Genomic DNA, 18320 nt, shown 5'->3' on the forward strand with positions numbered 1-18320 from the left:
CAGGACAGTAATCAAGTACAATTTAAGTATATGTACTTTATTTGTACTTGTAAACAGACACAGACAAAATCTAAGTACTTTGTACTAAATAAGCAGCATGAACGATACAAACATTTACAGCTACAAGCGCAACATGGTCGCTCTTCCACCTGCTCACAGCCAACTTAGCTCATCAATGCTGTTAACAGATAATAATAATAATAATAATACATTTAATTTGTAATGCACTTTACATTTGTGTACAAATCTCTAAGTGCCACAAGATAAAGACATCACTACAATTAATAAATAAATAAATAAATAAATAAAATAGCTACAATCACTACATAAATTAAAAATTATTCATAGGTTCTGCTAAAAAGAAAGGTTTTGAGTCTCTTCTTAAAAGTCCCAATCGGCTGTGGTGCCCTCAAATGGTCAGGGAGGGCATTCCAAAGGCGAGGGGCAGCAGAACAGAAGGCCCGATCACCCATGGTACTGAGCTTGGTTCTTGGGGGGAGAAGGCGATTTGAGTTGGTAGAGCGGAAGGATCGGAATGAGGTTTGAGTGGTGAGCAGTTCTTTCAAATAGGTGGGAGCATATCCATAAATACACTGGTGAGTGAGGAGGGAGACCTTGTATTTAATCCTAACAGAGATGGGAAGCCAGTGAAGAGAACGTAGAATCGGTGTGATATGCTCATATTTTCGCACTCTCATCAGGATCCTAGCGGCACTGTTCTGAATGCTTTGTAATCTATGAAGACTTTTGCTAGAAATCCCAATGAGAAGTGCATTGCAGTAATCCAGTCTGGAGGAGACAAAAGCGTGCATCAGTTTTTCAGCATCTGATAGAGTGAGAGTGGGACGAAGTTTAGCAATATTTCTCAGATGATAAAAAGAGATCTTGCAGAGGTGTTTAATATGGGTATCGAAAGTGAGATGTGAGTCAAATCTTACACCAAGATTGGTGACTGATGAGGAAATGGGAATATTGTGACCAGAGAAAGTAAAGCTGTCTATGGAAGATGACTGAATCTGATGTGGGGTGCCAACCAAGATTGCTTTAGTTTTGGCACTGTTCAACTGGAGAAAATTGTGTTTCATCCATGACTGTATCTCCTCCAGACAGGCAGTAAGCAATGTCAGAGAAGATGATGAAAATGATGATGATGAAGAGATGATCAACAGATGATCATTTATCCAAAAAAAGATCCCTGGTATGCTAGCTGAGTTTGTCTCGGTATGGTTTCCTCTTATTTCACATCTGATTTTTTAGCTTTCACTGCTTCAAAAGTGTTTACAATGTTTTCTATGTTTTCAGGTATGAATGTGTGTGTTAGAGAGAGAGTGAGCTGTGTGAATAAGATTGTCTGTATTGTATTTTTCGTGCACTGCAAGCATCTGTGTAACCAAAAACAAATTCCTTGTATGTGTGAGCATACTTGGCCAATAAAGCCCGATTCTGATTCTGATTCTGATTCTGATTCTGAAAAGAATAAAAAAGTAACGCAGGAGTCTTTGCTGCTACTTTCACTAAACCGCTAACAACAACAGTACATACAGAGGCGTGTCGGTGACGTCACCTCGCTAAACACGTGACTGACAAACCAATGAGCAACTAGTAATGAACTGAATCACTGAACCGACTCATCATTCATTTTAATGTGTATTATAATATTGCTTATTTACATTTAAATGAAATAATTTGTCCAGTTCCAGATATGAAAATAATAATTTGTGCTCGTTATTTATGACAGTTTTGATAATAAACGGAAATGTGACCAAATGAAGCGTTTTCAGGATGCTTGTGGTGTTTCAGCACCATCATGTGGATCTTTGCTGAGGTAACTTGTTCAGTTGCTGGTTTGGATTAGCTCGTCTTCCGTGGAGATTTACTATTTAAAATTTAAATGAATGAAGGGGAATTATTGAAGTCACCATTAACTCAGTATTCATAAGCACAATCAGTGTCCCATCTTTGGAAAACACTGCAACAGTTTTAACATAAACATCTCATGTCCTATCGGACTTATTTAAACACTGACTGAAATGGACATTATTAGACCTCTATTACCATTACCCACACATCAAGCAAACAGATTAGATAAATGAATGAATGAACCACACAAAATGGAGTTAAGGTGTTTTTATTTCTATTCTTGGCAGTGATTATTCCCATGCTGACACTGTTGCAAGACAGCCAAGAGTCCATCACATATAGTTTAAATGACAATAAAAGAAATCAACCTTTTTTTTAGCCAACTGGATGGAAAGCTTCAAGGCTTCTTCACTAACTGAACAGTGAAAGTGAGCACAAGAAACCGGGTGGTTTTATACGAGCTGAACGTGTTTTTACTTCTTAATATGGCTGTTTTCTGCTTTTGATAGAATCAGTTGTGTGCGCAGTGCTAAAATACTCGTACATGAATAATGTGCATTTATTATCGACCGAAGTTCCACTGTCCTGGCTTTTTGTAAAATAAACAAAATACACAAAATTATTAAATTCATTTTCAATTGTTTCATACAATCATATACAATAATATAATAATAAAAATAATAATAAAAATAAATTCTCACTGAAGTTCTGTGGGCTTACAAAAAATAAAGTAAACACAAGTATTAATGGAGAACAAATGTTTTAAATTCTAAATTATTTTTATATTTCTTTTTTTTCCATTTACTGCTATAAAAAAATCCCCATAGCTCCTCTCTCTCAGCATCTATTCTCTCTCTCTCTCTCTCTCTCTCAGCATCTATTCTCTCTCTCTCTCTCTCTCAGCATCTATTCTCTCTCTCTCTCTCTCTCTCTCTCTCTCTCTCTCTCTCTCTCTCTCTCTCTCTCAGCATCTATTCTCTCTCTCTCTCTCTCTCAGCATCTATTCTCTCTCTCTCTCTCTCTCTCAGCATCTATTCTCTCTCTCTCTCTCTCTCTCTCTCTCAGCATCTATTCTCTCTCTCTCTCTCAGCATCTATTCTCTCTCTCTCTCTCTCTCTCAGCATCTATTCTCTCTCTCTATCTCTCAACATCTATTCTCTCTCTCTCAGCATCTATTCTCTCTCTCTCTCTCAGCATCTATTCTCTCTCTCTCTCAGCATCTATTCTCTCTCTCTCTCTCTCAGCATCTATTCTCTCTCTCTCTCTCTCTCTCTGCTCCATGTGCCGCTTAGTCACGTGACGGTACCACAACAAACCACGAGCAGTAATGTGAGCATGTAAGATGTGAGAGGAGCGTCTGTACTAACATGGTTTCTACTTTCTTATAAAACGGGAGAAACGTGCTGAATGTAGCGGAGAAAAAGTAAAATCGAAGGATTTATACTACGATCCGCCCATCCCTAGTAATAAGGTTAGAACAGCCGTGTGAAGTTCTCAGTATCTAGCCTAGCCAACTACTATACAGCTGAGATACTGACTAAACCCAAACAACTCCATAACTATTATTATTATTATAAAAGATAAAGACTTGTACACTGTGTGCAGTACACTAACTATACGAAAGATATTACAGCTGTGAGTTAATATCTGAGGTAAACAACACGGGTACTTGTTAGCTTAGTCGCTAGTGTTAGCTGCTAAGCTAATTGCAGTGATTTCTGTTTCTATAAGCGCTCTGTATTTATAATTCTTCATCATATTAATATTGTAATACATACATATTTGTAAGCAGCTGCTCTCAGTAAAGTTGTAGATAAATTCAGTTGTTTAAAGCGGTCCGCTCTTGTTTCTGGTGCTTTACTTTCTCACGTTACCATCATGTCACAAAGCGGCTAACTCATACCACGTAGTTGTGTCTGCTGGATGAATGCATTTGTAAATGTTTAATAGTGACCGAATACACGTGTCCTTGTTCATTTAAAATAAAAAGACGCTATTCTCACTGCGCATGCGCCGAGTCATTTGCGTACAATGCGTAGGCTGCGCAAAGTGCGTAAGGCGCATCCGTACTTTACGTACTAATAGTTTACACTATTGTTTCCATAAAATTGCCCCGATTTCTGTTCCCTACTGTCTTATACAGCGACTTTCAGTCAGATGTATTAAGTTCACGTCGTGCTACTTATATTTAATTATTTAAATATAATGATTCTGGCATCCTGTTGTACATTTTGACTGAACACAATGCAGGAATAAACACTTTCACAATGCCCTGAAAATGGCATATTGATCTCGGTCACTAATAACACCTACAGTTATGTTAAGTGATGAGAGAAGCTTATACTTACACAAGGTGGTTTAAAATGTGTCTGTTCTGTTTGTTTGCCCAGCAGAAATCACAAGTGAAACCTGTAATGAAGTGCCCCCATAATAAAGACAGACATTAGGGGTATTAATAAAGGTGTTTATGTTTATGGTCCTCATAATTAAATGAGCACAGAGAAACCTCTTATAAAGTACTAACAGTGGTTTATTTTCTTCACAGAAGTGTAGCAAGTGTTTCAGCTGCAAATGAACGGGAATCTATGTAAAATGTCATGGTTTTGTGGGAACATTTATTTTAGTTTCACCCTATAAGGCAAATCCAAGACAAACATTGTAATGCATTGTTATTTTAATACAAAAAATAAAGACATAACAAGATAAAGATATTAGCACTGAAGATCGTCCAACATACAGCTGTAAAACAAACAACGTAAATTAACTTATTTTTAACAATACCTTTAATAAAACACACAATACGTTAAAAGTTGTTTATTCATAGGTTGTACCAAAGCTTTAGGCACTAAAATGGGCATAAACAATTTATTAGTTTGCACCACCTGAACGATCTTCTACAGAACTTTCCAATGTTCATGAGCTTGATGGACATGCCACTTCAAAACCCATGAGCATTAATGAGAAATTGCCTTAATTTTTGGCTGTAACTGCCCCTACTCTTCTGGAAACACCTTCCACGAGATTTTGAAGGATATCTGATCCCATTCAGTCAAAAGACAATTTGTGATGTATGAAATGATGTTGTATGGCAGGGTTTTTCAACCCATGAGCCAAAAAATAGGTCGCATAGAAAGGTAATAATAATGAAATGAACTTACATGCGAACGCCCCTTTGCAGAGGCTTTATGTTACATCTACATACACCAGATTGTACAGAGCAGAGAGAGTGAGATGCATTGTTTGTGTTACCTGGGTTGCATACAAAATCATGGACAAAATGTGGGTCGCTTGGAAAAAGTGTGAAAAACCCTGTTGTATGATGTTCAATTTTTTTGGGGACTGGATTTTCATCCAACTTGGCACCAGGACTCATTAATTAACAGGTGTCCACATACTTTTGCTCTACATGTGCATGTTTAAGCAGCCCCTAGTTAGATCCAATAAAACAGAACAATTTATGCTTATTTAGTCAGTTTCAAGCCTTTTTACTAGTACATTTTGAATAGAAGCTAAAATGTCCATCTTCAATAGGTAGTTCTTTATTATATAAAATAAAAACATATAAATACTGTATTTAACCTGTTGACAAATACCAGACAAACAAAATTGTTCATTGTTGTGAAGATGTGTAATTTACACAGAAATTCGTATTAACACTTAAAGCATAATGTATCAAATCCCAACAAAAAACATACAAGTATTCAAGTAGCATGTTAATGCAAACCAAATACTGCTTAGCATCATTAGTGAGTTTCATAATGTTCATTCCTACACGAGTTCTCTTGAAATCCCCTTCAGTCTGTGATTTCTAAACACAGCTTACACAACCATCCCAGGATCAGCTCTTAGGAGGCAGAACATTAGCCTGGAAGTGGCCCTGATTGGTGATGTTACCAGCAGGGAAATAGCGCGCCACCACAAATGTGGATCCATCAGATGCCACGGCTTTACCCACACCAAGTTTCTTAGAGCTCTTCCACACCATTGCAGTGAAGTGACCTGAATAAGAGATGATCTTATGTTACTCAAACAGTGCGCACAGCACAATCATTAGTAAGTGCCAGGATTTCAGTACGTTTCTGTAATATAAACCTCCCAGTTGCTATGTGAGTAAAGAGCTAAATATTTGTATTCAGAGGCAGAAAATAGACACAAATGGATGTTTATCACAAACTCCTCTAGTGGCCCATTTTCTTTTCCATTCTTATGGTTCCCCCTCATTGATAAGATATTAGTCACCAAGTGCTGGTTGAATTGAGGATGATACGCTGAAATGACCAACCATTACTTGTGGTATATGGAATGTGGACGTGTTTAGACAATCTATTAGCGAATGCTCTTACGTGCTCATTGCACTATTCAGGAAAATGCTTCATATTTTATATTCGAGATAAAAAATAAAGGTTATCATTTGTGTTGAATTAGTAGATCTTACCTGTGCTAGAAGAGAATCCAGCCTGGTTAAAGTTGTACTGGTTCACCTCGTTATACCAGCGATCTGATACATCCTTTCCTAGGAGTACACACACATCCCAGCACAAAGTGATTAATAATAAACAATACAAATTATCAGCATTATTTACATTTTCGGCATTTAGCAGACACCTTTATCCAAAGCAACTTACAGCAGTGTGACAGTACACAGACTGAGAAATTAAGGTTTAAGAACCTTGCTCAAGAGCCCAACAGCAGCAACCTTTTGATTACTAGTCCAGTACCTTAACAGTGGTAGCCTAGTGGGTAGCTTTGGGCTATCAACCGGAAGATTGGTGGTTCAAATCCAGGCTCTGCTGTGCAGCCACTGTTGGGTCCTTGAGCCATTAACCCTGTCTGCTCCAGGGGCGCCATACAATGGCTGACCCTGCGCTCTGACCCCAACTTGCTAAACAAGCTGGGATATGCAAAGAAAGAATTTCACTGTACTGTATATGTATATATGACAAATAAAGTATATCTTCTTAACCACTAGGCTACAACTGCTTTTTGGTTTTAGTTTTACACACATTAATCAATGTAAAAGACTAAATGTAAAAAACACAAAATTTAAATCTTGATTACAAAAATCTAGCACCATTGTTGCTCCATATTTCATGAGATAGCACAGGTCTTACTGCTAGGGTTATGACACATAGCAACATGGTTCCTACAGACTTGAGTTATTTTAAGTTTTCCATGGTTGATCAAAACATCCTAGCGACTGGGCTGTGGTTCCATCAGTGTGCTCTCTGTGCCAATCCCAAGCCTGGAATTAAATAGGAGAGATGGGTCTGAAAGGTCATTTAAGCGTGGAAGACCAGACTTGACGTGGCAAACACTAAAATATATACAGTAAATAAAATAAACTATAAAACTCTTTGTCAAGGGTTTATTCCTACCCAAGGTTTCTACATGGTTCTGAACCCACTACAACAGCTCTGAACAGAAAAACACGAATAGTAAAAATGAAATGAAATTAATAAAAGTACTACCACCTTAACGCTCTAAAATACATAAATCCAGTATTATTAAAACATAATCAAAGAAGAAAAGATTGTAGTAAAACTATATTCAGGCAATTCTTGTATGAAATGAACTTGTTATAAACTCTACACTCTACATGTAAGTGTGTTGCACTTTATGAATCACCCTGGAACAGCCAGACATTCCATTCCACTTACTCAGAGACATACAAAGCTAACATGGAGAGTGTCACTGTAAAATCAGTTCCAGCTGTTGGGTGGAAAACAGCAGGAATAAAAAAAGGAAGCGGACCTCAATTTTAGAGCTCAGCAGAAAACACAACCCTGTAATCTTACCTGATTGGTCATATGACGCCCAGGCTAGATTTTCTCCACAGCTTCCTTTACTAGACTCGACACTGTGCTTCAGAATTCTGGTGCTAGCCAGACTTTCTGCATATCTATAACACACACCACAAGTTATAGGAACATGTAATTGACATCTGTTACTGTAAAATTATTACTTGTGCCTTAATGTAATTGTGACTGGGTACTAAAAAGCTTTAACAAAATGCTTATGATCATGGATTGGCCATGGTTGGTACTTTGCAAAAAACTGTCAGCAAATAGTTTAACAAATTTAATATTTAATAACAGCATTTGTCAAAGCACAGTTGCTAGGAATTGAGAAATTTTACCATCTACAATTTATACCATTATTAAGACATCAGAATTTAAGACAAAGCCAAAAATTCATACTGATTGCCTTCAACATTCAATCCCTCAGATTCCACTTACTAAAAACCAACATGTTTGGTTGGATTAAAAAAAGAAAGGCGATTTACTACAGTGTAAAACATGCATCAGTCCCAACGTTTGAGTAATCTAATTTCAAATAAACATATACTGTCTATAAACAAATACTCCAGTTGCTTCAAACATTCACGCTTTTGTCCGAAGCGACTTACACTTGGGACAGAATACAGTCTACGAAATTGAGGGTTAAGGGCCTTGCTCAAAGGCCCAAAGTATGGTAGCCTGATAGTGGCGAAGATTGAACTGGCAACCTTCTGATTACTAGTCCAGAGCCTTAACCACAAGGCTACAACTGCCTTACAACATCATAACATTACATATTAATGTTTTATTTAAAGCCAGGTCAAAAAAGATTTGGAAATTATTTGTAGTTAGTTTGTATCTACATTTTGATGCTGTCCTGACTGGAATTGACTTTGTAAAATTGCTGTAATCAGGATTAAAAATGTAAAATTTAGTGGGATTTGTGCCATTTACAATGACATCACATATGATTACCTGCACTGTAAACATAGTTTTAATAGAAGACATAAAGCTTAAAATATTTCAACCTTACTTTTTTACAAGACTTACTACTATTAGAGATTCATTAAGACCTGAAGTACCGAAACCTTTCTCACCTTGTAGCGTCATTGCACAGTTTGCTGCTGAGCTTTAACGGTGGTGCTTGGTGCTTCTTCCTGTACTCATTATGACTCCTTAGCACCTCTTCACTAAATAGCCTTGAGGCTGAAAAACAGAGACAAGAGGGTCACAGATAAACAAATTAGCTATTGTTCCAAACCACTGGTGGTAAACAGTGCCATTTGCATTTTATAAGATGGTGTTGAAGAGGGCAATTGTTTTATCTATAGGTGGTTTTTCTGTGAATGTACTAGCCATTGTTTTTGCACATACAGACTGTCATTCAGACAGCAGATGTCTGTCACTGATAACCTAGGGATAACTGGAATGTGGAGTGTTAATGTGAATATCCAACAGAGCTAAACTAATATAATTTGATATACATGTAAGTCATTAATCTTGCACATAACCAGATATATTCATAATAATGTCATTATTCTGTTCAGTCTCATGGAGGGTCTGGTAGGGAACTGGTGGGTGAGTAAATGCAAACTACCCTGTGACCCTGTGTTCTATAGCACAAATGCAACATTTTTCTAATATATGCATAATTTTCCAGCCAAATTTATTAATGAGAGGATACTTTCTTTATTTGTATTATTCATTTATTTATATAATGTTGGATTTGTTTTAAAATTTCATTTCAGTTTTTTTACACAATAAGCATTATTTGGCATAGTTTGTACCTACTTCAGAAATAAAAGGGCATTCATTTAGATAAATAAAAGATAAGCACAAATACTGTATTTTATTTAATTTTTTAAGAGAAATAATGAAAAGGAAACTTTGTCATAATTTGTCTTTAATTTCATTTCGTTTAAAAAAATCGCATCATGAACCCAGTATCGTGAATCGTATCCTGTGTGGGTAGAGGGTATCATTACACCCCTATTTCACACACAACAAATAAAGTAACTTTATTAATAATTTTAAAAACTGCATTTAAAAACCTTTTGACTGGAACACAAATGCTTTACTTTTGTACAACAGCCTAACAAATATACAAACAAAGCCAGGTCTGTTTAGAAATCATTACAAACTACTTTTTTTTCGATCAGGGTTACAATGGGACAGGCTACCCAGTGTTTCCCATCTGGAAACACTGAGCAGCAACATATCCTGAACTATTTGCCAATTCTTTACAGCACAGCAGATACTCAGATATTCACTTTTAGAGACATTCAATCTAGATTATGTATCTTTGGGAAATGGGAGGACACCAGGTACCTGGAGAAAACCCACACAGATGCACACGTAGGGTATGTGGAAAATCCATACTAACAGTGTTGTGTGGTACCTACTCTACCATCTGTGCCACTGTGCCATCTCGAACTCTTAAAATAAACTATAATAAATCAACACATGAAAATGCCAGAACCAAAGGAATTTATGCCGAGTTTTTACGTTTTTAAATAAATAAATTAAACAAACACTGTGACCTGAAACAATGCTTTACTGAAATTACAAATGTGACTAGTACAGAGCTCTGTTCACAAAACCAATTGCTCCATCCTAGATGCTTAAACAATGCAGGGATTGAACGAGTCATGCTGTCTATTTCACTTTCTCTCACACACACACACACACACACACAAGAGCAAGCCAGTAAATAAAACCTTAAAGCCAGTGAATAAATCCATAAACAGAAGATAATATAAAAGAGCATAAATCACTTTGTAGTAAAAAACCAGTCTTACCTGACTTGCCCATGATGACAGGATTCTGCTCTGGGCCTCAATGCTATCTCACAGCTCCAGGCAAGTCCCACCTCCCTCTCTCCTCTCTCCCTCTCTCCCCCTCTCTCCCTCTCTCCCCCCCTCTCTCCCTCTCTCCCCCCCTCTCTCCCTCTCTCCCTCTCTCCCCCCCTCTCTCCCTCTCTCCCTCTCTCCCCCCCTCTCTCCCCCTCTCTCCCTCTCTCTCTCTCTCTCTCTCTCTCTCTCTCTCTCCCTCCCTCCCTCCCAATCCTCTTTAATTACTCAGCTCAGCTCTCCTGTACTGCATCTAGTTGATCAGTAAACACAAAGCAGCAGTCACTTTACCCTCTACCCTTTAAAACTACCCTTCCTATTTTCTCCTTTCACACAATACTTTTTTTCCTTCTAAACTATCTTTCCCTCCCTCTCTCTTCTCTTTCTGTGCATGTGGAACAAGGAGAAGGGAATCTCCTCGCTGATTACATCATCAGTATGAGCCAAATGTCCTTATATGGGTTTTCGTGCCAGCTTTTACGTTTGATCGGTGAGCTGGAGGACAAACACTTTATATAGACACACAAAAACAAAAGCAAAACTACCAGTGTGAAGGTCATGTTGGCCTATGGTCATAAACTTATATTTACAGTACCTGACAACGTCACTTCAGCATGTGTTATCGGGAAACCAAAAGTAAAAGAAAAGTCCATAAAAACTGTGTCTCACTGACCGCAATCCCAGTGAATTATGCACCATTAAACAAACCCCATTCATATAAATAAAGACTAATGCTAACCACTTCCAGTTCCTAGAAAACCTCTATAAAAGCAAACATGGCATGCTGTACACACGGTATGACAGCATTCCCACCCTCAAGGCTCCATAGCTCAGTGGTTAGAGCACAGGTCTTGTAAACCAGGGGTCTTGAGTTCAATTCTCGCTGGGGCCTGGAAAACTCTTGCCAATTGAAAGTGTTTTGTACTTCACATAAAGAATGTGAATTTTGTAATCGGACAATCTTGATCTTAAACTTTGCTAACAAAAAATAACCATGATATTTAAATTATTTATACATACAAAGTAGGAGCAATTGTTTCTTAAGGCTGTACCTGCATGTCAGTGGTTCTTTATCTTTTTTGTAGGTTGAAATGCAACAAGACAATACAGTGGCCAAAAGCCAGTCTTGAAATGTATGACAATATTAACAGGCCTAAGACTCACCACAACCCTTAAATTCATAACAGTGATCGTTACTGGGAGTTTCAAGGAAACTCATACAGACACAGAAAGAACATAACAAATCTGCACAGACAGTAACTCAAGGTCAGAATTTAACCCAAGATCCAAAAGCATCATCATATTAAGACTTTTGTTATGGAACTGGCTGTAAAGTAAATACAGTGGAATGCTCTGCATACTGTTCATGCCTATTAGTCTAGGGTGTAACTAAGAATGAATTTACAACAATGCTATACTGAGCAATTAAGGCTCCATAGCTCAGTGGTTAGAGCACTGGTCTTGTAAACCAGGGGTCGCGATTTCAATTCTCGCTGGGGCCTAGAGTTGTTTTTATGTTAAAAAACAAAAACTTTTCCCAATTTCTAAACTGCTGCTTAGTAAAATTACAATTGTACACAATATTGGCCAAAATATATGCACACCTGTGAACTTGTTGGTGGATTGAAAGGCCTGGCTTGCAATCAACATTCCAATTCATTTCAAAGGTAGTCAGTGGGGTTGAGGTCTGAGCTCTGTGCAGGCCACTGGAGGTTTTCCATGCCAGACTCATTTGCTACATGTTAGCTTTGGGTCTGGCTGGAACACCTGAATTATAAAAGTGATGTCCACATACCTTTGGCAATATAGTGAAATTTGTGTCAGTTAATCAAAATTTTAAAATTGAAACTGTATCGAGTTCTTTAAAATAATTAATTTTATAGCTTTTGACAATGGGTGTGGCTAAAACATCAATCAAGGCCATTAAGGGATCAATCCCAGCTTGTCAACTTTATTTACAGTAAATGCTTTACACTGGGCACAAGGCATGAATACAACCTGGATAGGACACTACTCCATCACATGTTGCTTATTCATACTAAGCCAAACTTACTAGTAAATTAGGGTTAAATATTTTGCTAGTCCACCTACAGGCTGACATGGTGACGCAGCAGTTACAATGGGTGAAGCAGACTGTGCTCGATTCTTACCTCCAGTCCCATTCTTTCAGAATGTATAAGTGTGTCGTGCCTATTGATGGCCCTCTCCAGGGTGTATTTCCGTGTGTTGCTGGGCCCACTGCAAAGATAAAAGTTACTGAAAATAAATTAATGCATTATCAATCTACCATTATGTTACTAATAGAAAAGTCCAACAGACCTAGGGAAAGCATGCCACATTCTAGACAGACAGTAACAGAAGGTAACAGGATCCAGTAGCAGGACCCAAGAGCTTGAGGGTACTGTCACACCTGTCATACTTGCTGTACTAAGTTGACAGTTATGCACCTTAGAAAGTAAACATGGTGTCATACTGTGCATAGTGTACACACCCAGGATGTGACCAAAGAAGGCTTTGACAAACATGACCTTTATATTAACAAAACAACTAACTCAACTACTCAAGGCTCCATAGCTCAGTGGTTAGAGCACTGGTCTTGTAAACCAGGGGTCGCGAGTTCAATTCTCGCTGGGGCCTTGGATCAATTTTTGAAAATATAATAAAGGAGCATTTATAAACTGACAGAAAAGTTTCTCAATTGTTCATACATGAAAATACTGTGATTACATTAGGTGGCCAAAAGTTAAAAGTAGAAAACGCTCCTAATTTAAGTCCAGGTGTTAGCCACACCCATTGCAAATTGGTGTATAAAATCAACTATATCAAATAAATTATATGCAATACATTTACATCATTTAGCAGACATTTTTATCCAAAGCGACTTACACAGTGAGCAATTGAGGGTTAAGGGCCTTGCTCAGGGACCCAACAGTGGCAACTTGGTGGTGCCAGGGCTTGAACCAGCAACCTTCTGTTTACTAGCCCAATACCTTAACCACTAAGCTATCACTGGCATTACATTTTGGCACCAAGCTTAACAGCTTGTGAACCAGTACACTAAACAGCTCAGTGGCTTGTGAACCAGTACACAGACCAGCTCAGTGGCTTGTGAACCAGTACACTGAACAGCTCAGTGGCTTGTGTGTCCAGTACACCAAACAGCTCAGTGGCTTGTGAACCAGTACACAGACCAGCTCAGTGGCTTGTGAACCAGTACACTGAACAGCTCAGTGGCTTGTGTGTCCAGTACACCAAACAGCTCAGTGGCTTGTGAACCAGTACACAGACCAGCTCAGTGGCTTGTGAACCAGTACACTGAACAGCTCAACGGCTTGTGTGTCCAGTACACTGAACAGGTCAACGGCTTGTGTGTCCAGTACACTGAACAGGTAAACAGCTTGTGTGTCCAGTACACTGGACAGCTCAGTGGCTTGTGAACCAGTACACCGAACATCTCAGCAGCTTGTGTGTGCTACTACACTGAACAGCTCAGTGGCTTGTGAACCAGTATGCTGAACAGCTTAATGGCTTGTGAACCAGTACACTGAACAGGTCAACGGCTTGTGAACCAGTACACTGAACAGGTCAACGTCATGTGTGTCCAGTACACTGGGCAGCTCAGTGGCTTGTGAACCAGTACACCGAACAGCTCAGCAGCTTGTGTGTGCTACTACACTGAACAGCTCAGTGGCTTGTGAACCAGTACACTGAACAGCTTAACAGCTTGTGAACCAGTACACTGAACAGCTCAACAGCTTGTGAACCAGTACACTGAACAACTTAATGGCTTGTAAACCAGTACAGTGAACAGCTTAATGGTGCTCAGCTCAGTGGCTTGTGAACCAATACACTGAACAGCTCAGCGGCTTGTGTGTCCAGTACACTGAACGGCTCAGCGGCTTGTGAACCAGTACACTGAGTGGCTCAACGGCTTGTGAACCAGTACACTGAACAGTTTAGCAGTTTGTGTGCCAGTAGATTAAATAGTTCAGTGGCTTGTGTGCCAGTACACTGAATGGCTCAACGGCTTGTGAACCAGTACACTGAACAGTTTAGCAGTTTGTGTGCCAGTAGATTAAATAGTTCAGTGGCTTGTGTGCCAGTACACTGATTGTCTCAGGGTAACAGGACCCAGTAACAGGACGAACAAGCTTTAAGGCACTGTATGACTAACACACCTGCATCACTACTTTACCAAGTCGACTTCTAAGCAACACCCAAGAAATGTGGTGACATATTGTACACACCTAATGCCCAGGGTGTGATGACAGAAGACTTTGACAAACATGACCTTTATATCGCATTAACAACACAACAGCCAACAGGCAGGGCTCCATAGCTCAGTGGTTAGAGCACTGGTCTTGTAAACCAGGGGTCGCGAGTTCAATTCTCGCTGGGGCCTAAAACCAATTATTTTTTTATAGCAAATATAAATTAAGCTATGGTGTTTGTAATACATCTGACATGCTGGTAAAAAATACTGTGGTATAGATTAGGTAGCCATAGTTTGTGGACAACCTTCCTAATCAAGTTAATCTGTTTCAGAAAAACACACACTAACAAAAGTAAAAAAAAAAAAAACTAAAACAACTTGATAAATAAAATGGAATGATATCTTTTCACTTAATATTCAGCATGACTGTGCCTCTGTGCAAAAGCCAAGGACATGGTTTGCTGTGGAGCAACTCCACTGGGCAGCACAGAGACTCAACCTTAACCCCATCTCCCCAAACAATTTACACACAATCCCAGGACAGTGGCAGCTAAGTGGTTAAGAAGCTGGCTGAATTCTGATAAAGTTGCTGCTTCAAGCCCCCTCATAGCCAAGCTACTAATGGTGGCCCTTAAGTATGGGGCTAAAAGTGTTGCCAAATGCATGTTTTTCCTGTAGCACTAATATCTAAAACTTGTTTGCTTTATGTTACCATTTACACACACACACACATATATATATATATATATATATATATATATATATATATATTATTACAGTGACTAAAATTCTTCATTTATTAATTTTTTAAATATTAATTTACATAACTGCAGATTTGATATCCTATTTTATTTTAAACTTGCTCATGGCTTGGAAATAGGATGTCCAACAGGCTTATGGTCAGGTGTCCACATACTTTTGGCCATATAGCATAAGCCATTAATATTTAAGTTGAAGTCCATGTGAAAAGACCAGTGAAACTCTCCTCTTTGTTTATAAAAGAAGTGGGAAACTGAAGTCCCCAGAGAAGGTCTCCCAAGCTCAGCTATAGTGTCACCCTCAATCTGAAAGATTGATAATAAGATGCAAGCAGTGGCACTGTAAGGCAAGCAGATGGGAAACTGAGGATGTACATACTGGGTGCAAAAAAGGCATCAAAATATAGTAACAATGTTAATATTATTAATAATAATACCAGTAATTACATTAAAAACGTAGGTAAACATAGGTAAGCAACAATCTAAATCAAAATCCCATTTCCAAACCAGAGGTGCACAGTAGGAATGCTGGCAAAATTCAAGTCCCCTTTGTTTAGTGATAGCAAAATGCTGTAAATGTATTTGCAAATGCATAATGTGCACTTTTAACCACTGTGACCAAATACTACAGTTTAAGCTTGTTGTCCTTGCACAGTCACCCAACTGCAGCAATTTGGTATTATTGGGGCTCAAATTAACCACTGAGCTAACACTGCTTATGCTTTTTTCTCTGCAAAATCCAATGTCCAAGCAACACAATCCAACCTATTATGGTGTAGTGCCCCTGACTGAGTGCCCAAAACTAGAAGCTTGGTGGTGGTTGGGCTTGAACCTGTAACCTTCTGATCACCAATCCTGTGACTCAACTACTCAGCTGCCATAGTGGTAAAATCAAATGTACAACTACAAATTGTGTTTATCCATATTTGCAACCTAAAAATTACAATTGCAAAATGTTATATGAAACGTTTGTAGACTTTTATTTTGCCTTTATTCCGTGTGCTTTTTGAAACCTGATGGCTCAGAGTTGTCACACACAAGGTTCATATATAATAAGGTTCATTAATCTAATGAATTATTTAAAATATAATTTGTATTTCTTTCTTAACCTTACCTGTCTTTTTTCTGGGCCATGCACATGTACCTGCAATGAAGGTTCCCCCTTTTACCTGCACTGTAAACATACATGTGACGTGATGTGTCGTTACTGAACGTGTCGATTCCTCTAGTGATCTCTTTAGCTACACTTTGTAAATAGTTTTTTTTTTTTTAAGTAATAGTCACACAAATCATAATAAATTAAAATCGCTGACTTTGACCAAATTTGAAAGAAAAAAAAGAGTTATTAAAGCAACTGCGTGATAAAAAATATTGTGAGCCGGAGGAGTCGGTTCATATTGGTGATCACCCAGCTACCGTCAAGGCTCCATAGCTCAGTGGTTAGAGCACTGGTCTTGTAAACCAGGGGTCGCGAGTTCAATTCTCGCTGGGGCCTTGGATATTATGCAGTTTTAAGATCATATTAATTGCTATGGTTAAATAATAATATTAATCTTAAAGGTAATCAGCATAAGCAAAGATAAGCTGCCTTAATGTACTTGCGTATTTAAATAAATTATGTGTTTAGTACGAAACAACGTAATTCACTGGAAAAATCACTATGTTGTTGGGAATGGACCAATGCATTTTTTACACAGTTTTTGATAAATGTGAAATAATTCAATAACATAATAAAAATGTAAGAGCAACTGAGGAACTGTTGGCAACAATGGGTGTTTGGTAGATAAGAAAACAAGATGATCGACATGTTACAAAAACCAAGGCCACTTGAAGAGAAAAATCATAGTGTTTGTTAGGAAATAATGGTGTAAATAATAATAATAGAATAAATTTGGTTCATAAGAAAATATGCATGTGACTATCTGATAATGGTGGCCTAATGATGGCAACTAGGAAAAAAATATAAATGTATTTGATAAACAGAAGTATTCAGACAATGAGATCCAAACCAGTGTTGGGCCATTGTTAAATTGTAATGGAATGGATAACAGATATAAAAGGTTTGCAGGTTCTCAGGCTACCTATTTATATTATATTCATATTTTTGGCACACAACTTACAACTTACAGTACTATGACAGAATATTGTCTACACAATGGGGACAGTGGTAGCCTAGTGGGTAGAGCTTTGGGTTATCAACCGTTAGATTGGCGGTTCAAATCCAGGCTCTGCTATGCAGCCACTGTTGGGTCCTTGAGCAAGGTCCCTGCCTGCTTCAGAGGTGCTGTACGATGGCTGACACCAGCTTCCAAACAACCTGGGATATGCAAAGAAAGAATTTAATTGTACTGTACACATGTATATATGACAAATAAAGAGAGAGTTACCTGCTTTTCTTTGCAATTGCTTTGGCACATCACAAACTGCACAAGCACTCCTACTAGTGGTCACCAGGACTACTTTCATGCTTGAAGTACTGCAAAAGTAGCCCAAATCTATTTTGATTAGTTTACAGTAGGGGGAGACATTTTCAACCACTTCAGTTTGTTGAACCCACCTTGAAATTTTGTTCGACTCAAATCCAGCTTTCTTATACTTGGGAGCAAATTTTACTCTAAAACGCTCTAATAATCAATTGAATTTATTGTTTCTAAAACACCTTTAAAACCTCCAGTCCCAGAGGCAGCAAAGCAACCCCACAACATTATAGATCTTTATAGGCTTTGTTTCATTGTCTATAAACATAATGCTGGTGTGCATTGCTAAAGCGTGGCATTGTTGCCACCTTCTCTCGTCAATGTTTCTCTTTCTACTACATTCTGGAAGGAGTAGCAAACTTCTTGATAGCATTTCGAACTGTTGA

At 38.2% G+C, this 18320-nt stretch overlaps 1 protein-coding gene and 5 non-coding genes across 6 annotated transcripts; 5 read left to right on the top strand and 1 right to left on the bottom strand.

The window, feature by feature from the left end:
• Nucleotides 1-4442: 4442 nt before the first annotated feature.
• Nucleotides 4443-10490, bottom strand: glipr2l (GLI pathogenesis-related 2, like). The gene is made up of 5 exons (XM_062985540.1): nt 10436-10490; nt 8735-8843; nt 7656-7759; nt 6296-6373; nt 4443-5859 (listed from the first exon to the last, which is right to left on the bottom strand). Exons 1-5 carry the CDS (start codon nt 10446-10448, stop codon nt 5699-5701), a joined length of 465 nt encoding a protein of 154 aa, XP_062841610.1. The 5' UTR covers nt 10449-10490; the 3' UTR covers nt 4443-5698.
• Nucleotides 10491-11305: 815 nt separating this feature from the next.
• Nucleotides 11306-11378, top strand: trnat-ugu (transfer RNA threonine (anticodon UGU)). Its single transcript has one exon. It is a non-coding gene; the product is annotated as a tRNA-Thr (tRNA).
• Nucleotides 11379-11915: 537 nt separating this feature from the next.
• trnat-ugu (transfer RNA threonine (anticodon UGU)) lies at nt 11916-11988 on the top strand. Its single transcript has one exon. It is a non-coding gene; the product is annotated as a tRNA-Thr (tRNA).
• A 1062-nt stretch (nt 11989-13050) lies between these two features.
• Nucleotides 13051-13123, top strand: trnat-ugu (transfer RNA threonine (anticodon UGU)). Its single transcript has one exon. It is a non-coding gene; the product is annotated as a tRNA-Thr (tRNA).
• A 1692-nt stretch (nt 13124-14815) lies between these two features.
• Nucleotides 14816-14888, top strand: trnat-ugu (transfer RNA threonine (anticodon UGU)). Its single transcript has one exon. It is a non-coding gene; the product is annotated as a tRNA-Thr (tRNA).
• Nucleotides 14889-16879: 1991 nt separating this feature from the next.
• trnat-ugu (transfer RNA threonine (anticodon UGU)) lies at nt 16880-16952 on the top strand. Its single transcript has one exon. It is a non-coding gene; the product is annotated as a tRNA-Thr (tRNA).
• Nucleotides 16953-18320: the final 1368 nt, after the last annotated feature.

Source organism: Trichomycterus rosablanca, chromosome 23 (genome assembly GCF_030014385.1).
Source record: "Trichomycterus rosablanca isolate fTriRos1 chromosome 23, fTriRos1.hap1, whole genome shotgun sequence".
Taxonomy (NCBI): domain Eukaryota; kingdom Metazoa; phylum Chordata; class Actinopteri; order Siluriformes; family Trichomycteridae; genus Trichomycterus; species Trichomycterus rosablanca.

What these genes read in the sequence shown, in the direction of transcription:
- glipr2l (XM_062985540.1), bottom strand. An exon ending in CTGTGCAATGACGCTACAAG is followed by an intron (nt 7,760 to 8,734) that starts GTGAGAAAGGTT and finishes TGTGTGTTATAG; the next exon opens with ATATGCAGAAAGTCTGGCTA. An exon ending in TGGATTCTCTTCTAGCACAG is followed by an intron (nt 5,860 to 6,295) that starts GTAAGATCTACT and finishes TCTCTTATTCAG; the next exon opens with GTCACTTCACTGCAATGGTG.